This window comes from Chiloscyllium plagiosum, unplaced genomic scaffold (assembly GCF_037043375.1).
Source record: "Chiloscyllium plagiosum isolate Xiang-an unplaced genomic scaffold, Cpla_swu_hap1 HiC_scaffold_37, whole genome shotgun sequence".
Taxonomy (NCBI): Eukaryota; Metazoa; Chordata; class Chondrichthyes; order Orectolobiformes; family Hemiscylliidae; genus Chiloscyllium; species Chiloscyllium plagiosum.
In genome coordinates, this window is record NW_028270175.1 from 22,441,668 (window position 1) to 22,455,013 (window position 13,346).

The window sequence follows — 13,346 nt, forward strand, 5'->3', positions numbered from 1 at the left end:
TTACTAGCACTTGGCCCATATCCCTCCAAACTCTTCCTATTCATATACATCCAGTTGCCTTTTAAATGTTGCAATTGTCCCAGCCTCCTCCGTTTTCTCTGACAGCTTATTCCATACACACAACACCCTCTGCTTGAAAAGGTTGCTTCTTAGGTCTCTTTTATATCTTTCCCCTCTCACCCTAAACATATGTCCTCTAATTCTGGACTCCCTGACCCCAGGGAAAAGACCTTGTCTATTTATCCTATCCATGCCCCTCATGATTTTGTAAATCTCTATAAGGTCACCCCTCAGCCTCCGACGCTCCAGGGAAAACAGCCCTAGCCTATTCAGCCTCTCCCTATAGCTCAAATCCTCCAACCCTGGCAACGTCCTTGTACATCTTTTCTGAACCCTTTCAAGTTTCACAAGATCTTTCCAATAGGAAGGACACCAGAATTGCATGCAATATTCCAACAGTGGTCTAACCAATGTCCTGTACAGCCACAACATGTCCTCCCAACTCCTGTACTCCATACTCTGACCAAACACCTTCACTATCCTTTCTACCTGTGACTCTACTTTCAAGGAGCTATGAACATGCACTCCAAGGTCTCTATTCAGCAACTCTCTCCAGGACCTTACTGTTAAGTGTATAATTTCTGCTCTGATTGAAGTTTCCAAAATGCAGCACCTTGCATTTATCTAAATTAAACTCAGTTCGCCATTCCTCAGCCCATCTGATCAAGATCCTATTCTATATTGAGGTAATCTTTGCTGTCCACTACACTGCCAATTTTGGTGCAATCTACACACCTACTAACCATACCTATGTTCACATCCAAATTGTTTATATAATGACAAAAAGCAGTAGACCCTAGCACTGATCCTTGTGGCACACTGCTGGTTACAGGTCTCCAGTCTGAAAAACAACCCTCCACCACCACCACCACCACCCTGTCTCTTCTACTTTCATGCCAGTTTTGCATCTAAATGGCTATTTCCCCCTGTATTCCATGTGATCTAATCTTGCTAACCAATTTACCATGAGGAACCTTGTTGAATAACTCACTGAAGTCCATATATTTCACATTCACTGCTCTGCCCTCAATCCTCTTCATAATTTCTTAAAAAAAACTCAAGTTGAGACAAGTTGATTATCCCAAATTAGTCCTTGCCTTTCCAAATACATGTAAAACCTGTTCCTCAGGATTCCTTCCAACAACTTTCCCACCACTGATACCAGGCTCACCCTGGTCTATAATTCGCTGGCTTTTCCTTACCACTTTTCTTAAGTAGTGGCACCACATTAACCAACCTCCAGACTTCAAGCACCTCACCTGTGGTTATGGTTATTACAAACATCACTGGAAAGGCATTTATTGGTTCTTCCTAATTACCCCTGCGGCCATGGGGTGAGGTACACCTACGATTTATGGCAGTTTGATATAACTGGGGAGGCTTACAAGGCTATTAGAGCATGTTATAGTGCAGTATAGGCCCTTGGTTCTCGATGTTGTGGCAACCTGTGGAACGAATCTGAAGCCAATCTAACCTACACTATTTCATTCTCACCTATATGCCTATCCAACGACCACTTTAGTGCCCTTAAACTTGGCAAGTCGACAACTGTTGCAGGCAGTGCGTTCCATGGCCCTACTACTGAATAAGGAAACTGCCTTTGACATCTGTCCAATGTCTACCACCACTCAATTTAAAGCTATGTCCCCTCGTGCTAACCATTGCCATCTGAGGCAAAAGGCTCTCACTGTCCAACCTATGTAACCTTCTGATTATCTTGTCTTAATCAAGTTATCTTTCAACTTTCTTTCTAATGAAAACTGCTTCAAGTCCCTCAGCCTTTTCTTGTCGGACCTTCCCTCCATACCAGGCAACATACTAGTAAATCTCCTTTTCAAAAGCTTCCACATCCTTCCTATAATGTGGTAGATCAGAATGGTATACAATATTCCAAAACATGGCCGCACTAGAATTTTGTACAGCTGCATGATCTCATGGTTCTGAAACTCAATCTACCAATAAAATCAAACACACCGTATACCTTCTTAACAACCCTATCAGCCTGGGTGGCAACTTTCAGGGAACAATGTACCTGTACAGAGATCTCTTTGCTCATCTACACTGCCCAGAATCTTACCATGAGCCCAGTTCTCTGCATTCCTGTTACTCCTTCCAAAGTGAATCACCTCTTACCTTTCTGCATTAAACTCCATTTGCTACCTCTCAGCGCAGCTCTGCAGCTTATCTGTCTCTCTAACCTACAACATCCTTTGTCACTATCCACAACTCTACTAACCTTAGTGTCATTCACAAATTTACTAACCCATCCTTCTATGCACTCATCGGGGTCATTTATAAAAAGTGTCAAACAGCAGTGGATCCAAAACAGATCCTTGCAGTACCACACGAGTAACTGAACTCCAGGATGAGCATTTCCCATCAACCATCATCCTGTCTTCTTTCAGCTCACCAATTTCTGATCCACACTGCGAAATCATCCTCAATCCCATGTCTCCATATTTTGTCCAATACCCTGCTGTGGGGAACCTTATCAAATGCCTTACTGAAATCTAGATATACCACGTGAACCATTTTGCCCTCATCCACCTGTTTGGTCACCTTCTCAAAGAACTCAAAGGTTTGAGAGGCACTACCTACCCTTCACAAAACTATGTTGATTATCCCTGATCAACTTATTCCTTTTTAGATGATTATAAATCCTCTCTTATAACCCTTTCCAATGCTTTACCCAGAACTAAAGTAAGGCTCACTGGTCTATAATTACCAGGGTTGTCTCTACTCCCATTCTTGAACAAGAGAACAACATTTGCTGTCCTCCAGTCTTCTGGCACTATTCCTGCAGACAATGATGACAAAGATCAACTTCAATCAACATTAACCTGGCCAAGGAAACACTGACTACACTATTAGAAGACCCAAAGACACATACGCCAAACACCACTAACTTCATCAGCAAGAGCAGTATCATCAAGCTAGTGGACCTATGCTGTACCACCCACTTCACCTTCAACAACAAAACCTACAGACAAACAAACGGAACACCCATGGGATCTCCGATATCAGGGTTCTTAGAGGCAGTAATGCAGAGACTTGACCAAACAGCTCTGCCAACCATCTAACCCAAACTCTGGGTCCGCTACGTGGATGACACCTTTGTCATCACTAAACAAGTTAGAGGAAGCCTTCAAGAACATCAATAATATCCTTACTGGCATAAAATTCACTAAAGAGGAGGAAAACAACAAACTGCCATTCCTAGATGTCACAGTAGAACAAACAGCCAATGGGGAGCTTCAAACCAGCGTCTATAGAAAAACAACATATACAGACCAAAAATTGAACTACAGAAGCAATCATCCCAACACCCACAAACGAAGCTACATCAGAACAATATTTCAACGAGCCAACACACACTGTTGCAGAGTTACTACGCAGAGCAGTGGAAAATCTACATTGTGTATTAAAAAAAAAAAAATGGGTGCCCAATGAACACAGACCACCGATTTCTCAGCAACAAACCCAAACAAGCAGACAGAACACGTCCAGAAACCTTAGCCATGCCCCCTACATCAAAGACATCTTGGAAATGACTGCCAGACTACTCAGACCCCTTGGCATCATGGTAGCCCACAAACCCACCAACACACTAAAACAGCAGCTAATGAACTTGAAAGACCCTATACAGGCAACAAACAAAACTAATGTCATTAACAAAATACGTGCAAGGACTGTAACAAACACTACATTGGACAAACAGGCAGAAAACTAGCCACCAGGATACATGAACACCAACTAGCTACAAAACAACATGACCCTCTCTCACTAGTATCCTCACATACAGATGAGGAAGGACACCACTTCGACTGGAACAACATATCCATCCTAGGACAAGCCAAACAAAGACACACACAAGAATTCCTAGAAGCATGGCACTCCAACTGTTACTCTATCAACAAACACAGAGTTAGACCCCATCTACCACCCCTGAGAAAAGGAACAGGAAGTGACTTCACCACAGGAAACAACAGCACCACACGAAATGACATCACCAACCCAAAACATATAAATAGAAAGCAGGAATTTTCAGCCTGAGGCCCACTGAAGATATTACCTAGTAGGGTAACAAAACATCTGGAAATGAACCTTCCAGCTCAGCGAGCAAACCTACATCCAAAACCTCAGCCTGAGCTACAAATCTTCTCAAAACTCGATAAAGATCAAAGCCAAAGGTTCTGCAATCTCCTCCGTGGCTTCCCAGAGAATCCTAGGATAAATCTCAACTGGCCCAGGGGACTTCTGTTTTTACACTTTCCAGAATTTTTAACACCTCCTCATCATGCACCTCAATCCCATCTAGTCTAGTTGCCTGTATCTCAGTATTCTCCACAACCAAATTGTCTTTTTCTAGTGTGAATACTTACGAAAGTATTCATTTAAAACTTATCTCCAACTCCACGCACAACTTCCCACTACTATGCTTGATTGGCCCTAATCTTACTCTAATTGGCCCTAATCCTACTTGCATTGAACAGTTAATAGTCAAATCATATAGGTTATTCCAGATCTGCAGCACACTGGGTAAGAATGGCAGATTTCATCCCATGTAGGACACTAGTGAACAAAACCACATTTGTTATGATAATCTGGTAGCTTTATTAAGATTAGCATTTTAGTCATTAAAATTAAATTCTCACAATAGGATTTTATTCCCATGCATTCCCTTTACAATCCTTTAACATTTTTATGAGGCCACCATCTCTCAAACTACAGTCTTAGCTACCTGTGAAAGCATAGAAAAGGCCTCTAGTCTCTTTATAGAGTAGAATGTTCTATTCTTCAGCAAACAACCCCCCCCCCCACACTGAAGAAACTGGTCATAGCATCTTGTGGCTCCTAAAGTGGCTCTGACATTACTAAAAACGTAAGCTCAATAATGGAATGTGGGAGATGGTGGCTAGACCAGCATTTATCACCATCTCTAAAACCCGGAATAAAGTTAACATGCAGCCAAATTCTGGATCTAGAGTTATCCAGACCGGAACACACAGTATCCCTAAACGCTACTTTTACATCAATCAACAATGGTTACATGGTCACCTTTTAAGTTCAAGTGTTGCCAACAGTAACAACAGGATTCAGAACCAGCCTCTAGAACATTTGCCTGGGGTTCTGACAGTGACAATACTACTATACTCTTGCTTTCCCCAATCTTACCATTTCAAAGTCATCCATTAGCTGCAAAGTGGTCAAACAGGTTATAGATTGACAAAGTGAGCTACTACTTACTGTTCCAAGTCTTCACCTTTCATTTGTAACAACAGAAACTGGGAATAATACTGACTACTGTCATCCCCACTTTGCATGAACTATCATTGCTTATTGCTATTCTTCAGAGATTGGTAACCCAGGTGAGGCAGCTATGGCTGAAGACAAAGTGAAGTGGCTGTGTGTAAGAGCAACTGTAACTATTCCCAGCACACGTCCAGTGACACCATGCCACTGCCTTCCCCAGTAGTCACAAAAGTGACATTTCAAAGATATTCATTAGCAGTTAAGAACTTGGATAGGACATTATATCGGGTTGTTTGTTTGTAATGTTAAGATCTTCATGTTAACAGGTTCCTCAAAGATCAGTACATACCAATTAACTGCAGTACTGCACATCTCTTGCACCAGTAGATGAGACCCAGCCAATAAATCTGTTGAAGTTCCAAACTTTATTAAAAATGCTCACTTAATTCAGTGTCCACATGTGCAACAGTTGTTTCCCAAATGATTGTAAAATTGTTAATTAGTCACTGAAACTGCGACTTTTGAAACGCAGGCTTCAGCCCTTCAACTTGCACTCAGTCACTCTTGCTCTTCATACATTTCCTCCACCCTTTGCTTGTTGCATCAATCAGTTGTCAGTTGCTCAAATTCACCAGTCTCAGAGTTCCACATGCAGTTTATCGTCACTTTGAAGGTTGCCATTTCAATACCAAGCAATTTCTGGAGAAAAGACAGTGAACAATTGGGAATCAGTATCCATGTCACCCATACTTGTATTTTTATTGGAATACTGAAAATTGGAGAATTCTTTTGACTTGTAGATATGTTTTTCAACTTAACAACAGATTCCAGCTGGTCATAGTGACTTCAATTCCTGCAAGCTATTTATTGAAAGTAAAGACTAACCAGAAGACGTGCTTGTTCAGGCGTCAGCGAGGCACCTTCTTTACATACATCATAATCAGATAATAATGTCACAACACCTAGGAGAGAGAGACCACAAGTGAAATCCAATTCTGAATCTTTTTCTTTTCTCTATGAAAGTCGAAAATTGGATCACCGGCTACTCTTCACGATCAGTTTGCATAACTTGATGTTTACTATCATACCTTTCTTCAGAGAGGTTGGTAACCCAAGCTGTCGCAGTTGTGGTTCAAGGGAGTGCGTGAACTGTGGCAGGGGCCCAGCATCTAGCGTAACAGCCATTGTAGCTATATTCCCAGCACGGGCAAAATCAGACTCTGTGTACTGATCAAACCACCTATTGATTTGAGCAAGAGAGTATATTACTCAGTAGAAAGACTAAAAAATTAAAAGGAATGGGTGCAGCTTAAGCAGGTCAAAGAAAGTAAACAAAAAAAACATTGGGAGACTCACTCAATCACTTCCACTTTTGTTCGATTAGTGAACAGAAGACCAACTTCACCTTGCAACTGTTTACTGATCTAGAGAGAGAAAACAAATTCTGCACATGCTGGAAATATTCAGATCAGGCTGCATTAGAAGATTGCAATGCAGGATTACTGTTTCGCAATGACCTTTCATCACAACTTAAGCAAGACAAACTTGAAACATGAGACAAAAACAAACAAGTTTTGCTTCTGGAAATATAGGCTCAAAAGATTCACTGGTTTCATAAATGGCCTATTCAGAGAGCTTACCTTGTGCAAACCATCCTTGTACTCATCTGCTGGTTCTTTTCCCAGTGCCACCATCATCACTTTGTTTTTACCAAAGAAAAACCTGTTCAAGCAGAGAACAATATAGTTTCACGCTTAAACAAAACTGATAGTCAAGCTATTTACCTGCTGAGGTAATTGTATCTTCCCCAATCAGGATAATGAACATGCACTCAATTCACAGAATATAACTACTGGTTCAGTATGTTTAGAAGAGGTGTCAAACGGTCTCCCTTTCCACGGATGCTGTCATACAGGAGTTTCTGTGGCACTTTGTTTTTATTGAACCTATTCCAGATTTCCAACATTCACAGTATTTTGTTTTCTCATATATAAATTTGCTCAGATTAGGTGGCACAGTAAATAATGTAAATAGCAATACAAAGCCTCGAAAGGGACAGTGATAGGTATGTAAATAGATTAATCTAGTCTATGGCAGATGGAATATGATGTTCACATTGAAAATATTTGACTTCACTGCCTTAGTTCCAAAATAAAAGAGCATCTTGGAATTGAAAAGTCACAGAGATCTCACAACTGAAGCTGATAAGATTTACGTCAGAGGTAGGCATGAAGGTGCCGATATGGAGTTAAGTCAGTGAGATAGAAACTGCGTTACCGTTGTTTGTGGGTGGAGTTAATTAACCACTCAGTCTAACAGCTCCTTGCAAACAGCCATTCCAACAACCTCCCATTTTTGTCTACGCAGTCAAATGATTGATTAATCCCCCATTATTTGCTTAACTACTTGCTATATTAACATATTGCCCTCTTATCCAATAAAAGTCATGTGATGCAATGACAGTTCCCCGTGAGCCAGATGGTCTGGGTTCAAGTCTCACTTATCCATGAGGTTTGTCACAGCATGTCTGAACAGATAGACTTAAAATAACTTGTGCTGCAGTGGTAGTGTGTCCCTTCCTCTGGGCTAGAAGGCCTGGGTTCAAGTTTCACCTCAGGATTTGATGGTAATGGAGGTATTATATCAGGTTGAAGGAAAATAAATCCCTTCTTATTTTTTAAATAAAAAAAACTTTTGATGACATACAACCAATCCTTGGCCAAAACTATTAGAAGTAAATATGATTTTCCATTGTTTATAATACAACTGATCAAAATTATATTTTTTAATATTCCATAAAATACAAGCCTTTCATGGTCCCCTTTCTTTGAACGAAAAAGATTTAATCACAAAGTGACTGAGACAAAAATTGATATTTTCCTCAGTCCTCAAAGTCAGATGTCCATCTTCAAGAATTCCAACAATTTCTATACAGCAAGCAGATTTTTTGAGAAACATTCTGACAACTGCCAACAAGTACGAACACTCTTCAGTTTAGAAATCTCTTTCTTAGAATCCTGTTATAATGGCAAAGTTAATGCTTTTGAACATAAGTTATCCCAAAAAGAACGGTTGTCCACAAAACATTCTATAGATAAACTTCTCAGACTGGAAAACTTATATTAGGATTTAGTTTACAATTTTGGATAAATATATTCCTGTTGTTAATCTTCTATCAATGTCAAATTTTCAGCAGCTTACATACTTTTAACTAATGTTTATTTTCATGGAGTCCCAAGATAATGGATAACATCTATTCATTCCCACCAAGTAGATGATAAATCTTGCCATACAGGAGATTGGCATATGCATATGAAGTTTTGCTATAAAAAGGATTAGCTTCACATCTTTGGGTCACCCAAGGTTGGAACCACAAATGTGCTCCTTTTTTGAATGTAGTTTATTTAATGCTCTCAATTTCCTCAACAGTAGCATGTCTCATCAGACAATTCAGTTTCAATATGTCATAACTGGCAGTTGGTCTCTTCCAAGTGTAACTGTCCAATCAAATTTCTTTACTGGTATGTTCATTTTCCCCAGATGGAAAATTGTTCTGGGACAACCTGATGGTGATCAAAACTTTCCAGGTGCTGTTGATTCCTGATTTATTCTGCTTAAAAGTTTAACTGAGATTTAAAAAGCCCCCAAAACCTGACTTATTTTCTGAAATTCCCTTTTAATTTATCTTGGTCAAAATCTATTTAAGTAACATTTTAACCAATTCATTTCATGCATTACGAATATGCATATATTATCCAACAGAGAAACATTCTGACAATCACATTCAATGTGATTGTGGTTAAAGCATTCATTACTGAGCTGAAAAGTCTTAACTAGTGCAGTTACCCTTGCCTGATTGGTCTCACCAGTATCCTGAACCTTCCAATTTTAAAAAACCATATGTACTTCTGTTTGTGATAATTCATGACATAAGTGTTTCAAGCTGCATCAAAAACATCTGTTGAATAGTTTAGAGGCATTCCTGAGTTTAGTCTACTGTTACATTTCCCCACATTATGTTGTTTGCTTTATTTGCTAGAGGAATATCCATAGCCACTTGGTTTATTTTGATTCTCCTTTCATATTGATGCTTATAAAACTTTACTTGGGCAATCTTGCATTGCTGCTAAGACAGCGGCCGCCATTGTTTGCGTATAAACTTATGAGGGGCATGGATAGGATAAACAGACAAGGTCTTTTCCCAAGGGTGGGGGAGTCCAGAACTAGAGAGCATAGGTTTAGAGCAAGAGGGCAAAGATTTAAAAGGGACCTAAGGTACAACTTTTTCCACACAGAGGGTGTTGTGTGTATGGAATGAGCTGCCAGAAGTGTGGAAGCTGGTACAATTACAGCATTTAAAAGGCACCTGAATGGGTATATGAATAAGAAGGGTTTAGAGGGATTTGGGAAAGAGCCGGTGAATGGGACTAGATTAGGTTAGAATATCTGGTCGGCATGGACGAGTTGGACCATGCTGTACACCTCTCTGACTCTAAGTATATGAGCCATGAAATTAGCTAAGACTGAACATTTTCCCTTTTTTTAAAAATTACAAAAGGTTACTGATATCTTTTCCCAACACCTCTTTCTTTCTGAAAATCTAACTCCAATTAAAGCTAGGAGTCTATCCATTTTCAATACCTAAACACATCCCAAATAACTGAAAAGGCAAGCACTGAATTAGGAATTAACAAACAAACAAAGAAACAAACAAAGAAACAATCTTGTATATAATCTGTCGAATCCCATTCAGTTTCATTTTAGGATATCAAACTTTCTTTCTAAATTTATTAAAGGCTGACCATGCCTCAGGTATACTTAATGGATCATATTTCCTATAAATTGTGTCCATATTTTGAATAGAACTTCAAAACCTACATCAGTGTCCAATTGTTGAGCCGCTAATTCTAAGAATATTTTACACCTGATCTGGTTTCTAGTAGAAAAATCACAATGCTAGGGCCTTTTTTTTTAAAAAAAAAGGATGAACTTGTGTCCATATCTTAACTTAATTTTTTCCATTTACCACACAATTCAGCTTCACAAGACATTGTGGGAAACCAGACCCTTATGGAATATGGGTTTCACTGGCCAGGCCAGAGCTTATTGCCTATCCCTAATTGCCCTTGAGAAGGTGGTGGTGAACAGCTTGAACTGCTGCCATTCATTTGTTGTAGAAACACCCACAACGTTATGTTGGAGTCTTGGTGAATTTTTACAGTGCATCTTGTAGATAGTATACTGCTGGATGCACAAGGAATCAAAAACATGAAAGGTGACTGGAATTAAACACGGCTCAGCCACAATGTAATGCAATGGCAAAATGGGCTCAAGATGATCATTGGCTTCTGTTGTTCCAAGATTCCAAAATTACATACCAAAAATAAAAATTAGTGTCAAATATCTGAGTATCCATTCTACTTCAGTTAATATGTCTCTGGGGCAGGAGGTTTAATGTCAAATACTCACCGACTATGTTTCCAAGCACTCCGCATATCCTTCAACTTGTTATTCCGCATATTCTCAATAGAAAAGACAAATAGGTTCTTGTAGGTGTCCACACATTTTCGTAACTTAAAAAAAAACACCAGCAATAAGGGTTCAAATAGACTATCAGCATAGTTAATTAGTATTCCACCAGATATTTTATTAATTTCAGTGAAGAATTAATTAACCTTAATAACTTGCACATAAAAGCAACTCAAAGAGAGACTGAATAGGTTGTGGCTTTTTTTCTTGGAACGTAGGTGGCTGAGGGATAACCTTATGGAGGTTTATAGAATCGTGGGAGCATGGATAGGGGAGTGGGCATAGTTGAGAGGGGAAAGATTTAAAAAGGTACTTTTTCACAGAGGGTGATGTATCAAACATGCTACTACAGGGCGTGGTGGAAGTGGACAGAATTACAACAGTTAAAAGGCAACTGGAAGGGGATAAGAAGAGGAGAGTTTACAGGAATCTGGGCCAAATGCGAGCAAATGGGACTACATCAGTTCAGGATAACTGGTTGGCACAGATGAGTTGTACCAAAAAGGCTGCTTTTGTGCTGTATAAGCCTATAATTCACTTAACGTGACTGTCACTCAACATTAGATACAGAGCTATTAGTTTCACAAAAGGATATCACAGTGGGTGACTAAAGATTGGCCAAAGCTAGGTTTTACAAGGTGCCTTTAAAGAATTAAAAAAGTGTAACTTTGGAACTCAACAGCCAAGCGCATGGCCAGTAACATTGGAACAAAGGTTACAGAGATAGGAAACAGTGAGCCCATGAAGAAATTTGAACATGAGGATTAGCATGAAAAATTTTAGGCATTGCTGAACCAGGGATCCACTGTAAGTTAGCATGTATATTGATGATGGGTCAATGTGATTTGGAGTAAGTCAGAACATGGTCTATGAAGTGCAGGTTTGCAGTGACCAATGCAGCATTGGAATAGGCATAGATGTTTATTCAGTAGATAGTTCTTTACTCAGAGCATGGAATGCCCTACCTGCCAATGTAGTTAGTTCAGCCACGTTAGGGAGATTTAAACAATTTAAGCACATATATAATGGTGGCAGTGTAGGGGGACGAGCCGAGAATAGTTCACAGGTCTGCACAACATCGAGGGCCGAAGGGCCTGTTTTGCGCTGTATTGTTCTACAGGTACTGTTTCTGCCTTAGCCTATGTTTCTGTAATGGGTATGATGAATTAACAAAGTGGAGAGGAAATGGAAAGTCTGGTTTTGAGCTAGAATTGGGATAATGAGATTCTTAACTCCATGAGCAAGGATTGGAAGAGTTGGTCAAATATTAGAGCCTGTAGTTCATGAGATCCTTGGAGGTGGGGAATAGCAGAGCCAAGAAAAAAGGGATAAAGGGATTCAAACAGACAACTAGAAATCGACAACCAAGGATTATTTTGTTAGGATCCAACCAGATCTGTGGAGAACATAGAGGAGTTGTTCCACGAGTAGGGATAGCGAGGGTTTTTACTAGAGATAAATAAAAAGACGGTGAAGCGTTCTTAAACAAATCGACAGACATGTCAACGTTTTGGTAAACCGTGGGCTGAAGACTAAACAGTTGGGAATTATTTGAAAGGTTTTCCAGGACCAGGTGTGGTGGGGAAAAGACTGCTCACAGAAGGTCAGGTTTGTGTCCGAGGGATGGGTGCAGAGAACGGGATGGATTGGACGCCACTCTAAAACGACAGTATTTACCTTGTTAACTCACCTCCTCGATCAGATTCTGTTTAACTTGTAATCCTTTCTTCGTTGTCTTAGTCAAAGAAACTGCAGAAATAACACAAAAAGGAATGAGTTTGTCGAACCATCCAACTATTGAGACTGGAACTTATTTAGGTTCTGAATCCGGATTTGTGGACAGTCTCGGACTCTAAATTCGGCCAAATATAATAGTAATTCGGCCCAGGACAGATTTAAGCCCCTACCCCGCTTGTCACGCCGAGATCGCGGCATGGTGTCGGAGCCGGGTCTCTTGCTCTCCCGGCTCCGGGTGTGTGGGGCCGGGTCCCTCTTTCTCCAGGCTCCAAGTTACAAAACGTGTTGCCACCACACTCACGCCAACTGCCAAACGTTCAGGACCCTCTTGCCCAGGGTGTTATGGGATTAATGGCGCCTTCACTCTGCCTGTATATTTACACGGGATTAAATCAACACCGAGACGTCAGACTCAGATATAATAAGTCAGATTTATTGATTTATCCAATTAAAAACAACTTCTGAGTATTATTTATATCTGCACACTGGGTTCGCACATAAAAGTTTGCCGAGTAGTATTTCGCGTTTTCTGGGATATTGGAGGACCAAACTCCGCGAGCATTCTGGGATTGTGGAGGACTGTTATCTCTGTACATTCTGGGATATTGGAGGACCGAGCAGTGATGGTGGTTCTCTCTGAGATTTGGCTTATTTTCGCTCTCTTTGAGTTTTCGGCGGCGATTTACGAGGATCAAGTCGGGAAATTCGACTGGTGAGTTCCTAGGAAGAGAAGCCCCTGCTTCCTGGAGGGTTGTATTATAAATAAG

General features: G+C 40.2%; 2 protein-coding genes across 2 annotated transcripts in view; one reads left to right on the forward strand and one right to left on the reverse strand.

Annotated features, from left to right (window-relative positions):
* Window positions 1-5,719: 5,719 nt before the first annotated feature.
* On the reverse strand, window positions 5,720-12,904 carry mrto4 (MRT4 homolog, ribosome maturation factor). The gene is made up of 8 exons (XM_043675858.2): window positions 12,750-12,904; window positions 12,533-12,591; window positions 10,783-10,886; window positions 6,954-7,035; window positions 6,670-6,737; window positions 6,402-6,553; window positions 6,199-6,275; window positions 5,720-6,012 (listed from the first exon to the last, which is right to left on the reverse strand). Exons 1-8 carry the CDS (start codon window positions 12,775-12,777, stop codon window positions 5,917-5,919), a joined length of 666 nt encoding a protein of 221 aa, XP_043531793.1. The 5' UTR covers window positions 12,778-12,904; the 3' UTR covers window positions 5,720-5,916.
* Window positions 12,905-13,160: 256 nt separating this feature from the next.
* The window catches only part of emc1 (ER membrane protein complex subunit 1), a 29,862-nt gene continuing 29,676 nt past the window's right edge, over window positions 13,161-13,346 (forward strand). Inside the window, exon 1 of the mRNA XM_043675856.2 lies at window positions 13,161-13,291. Coding sequence (XP_043531791.2) covers window positions 13,203-13,291 — 89 coding nt within the window. The 5' untranslated portion in view covers window positions 13,161-13,202. The remainder of the gene's footprint in view (window positions 13,292-13,346) is intronic.

Coding starts and splice junctions, on each gene's coding strand:
- mrto4 (XM_043675858.2), bottom strand. CDS start 12,777: ATGCCGCGATCTCGGCGTGACAAGCGGG. Junction 12,592..12,749: donor ATCTCGGCGTGACAAGCGGG/GTAGGGGCTTAA, acceptor TTATTTCTGCAG/TTTCTTTGACTAAGACAACG. Junction 7,036..10,782: donor AGTGCTTGGAAACATAGTCG/GTGAGTATTTGA, acceptor CTGCTTGAACAG/GTTTTTCTTTGGTAAAAACA.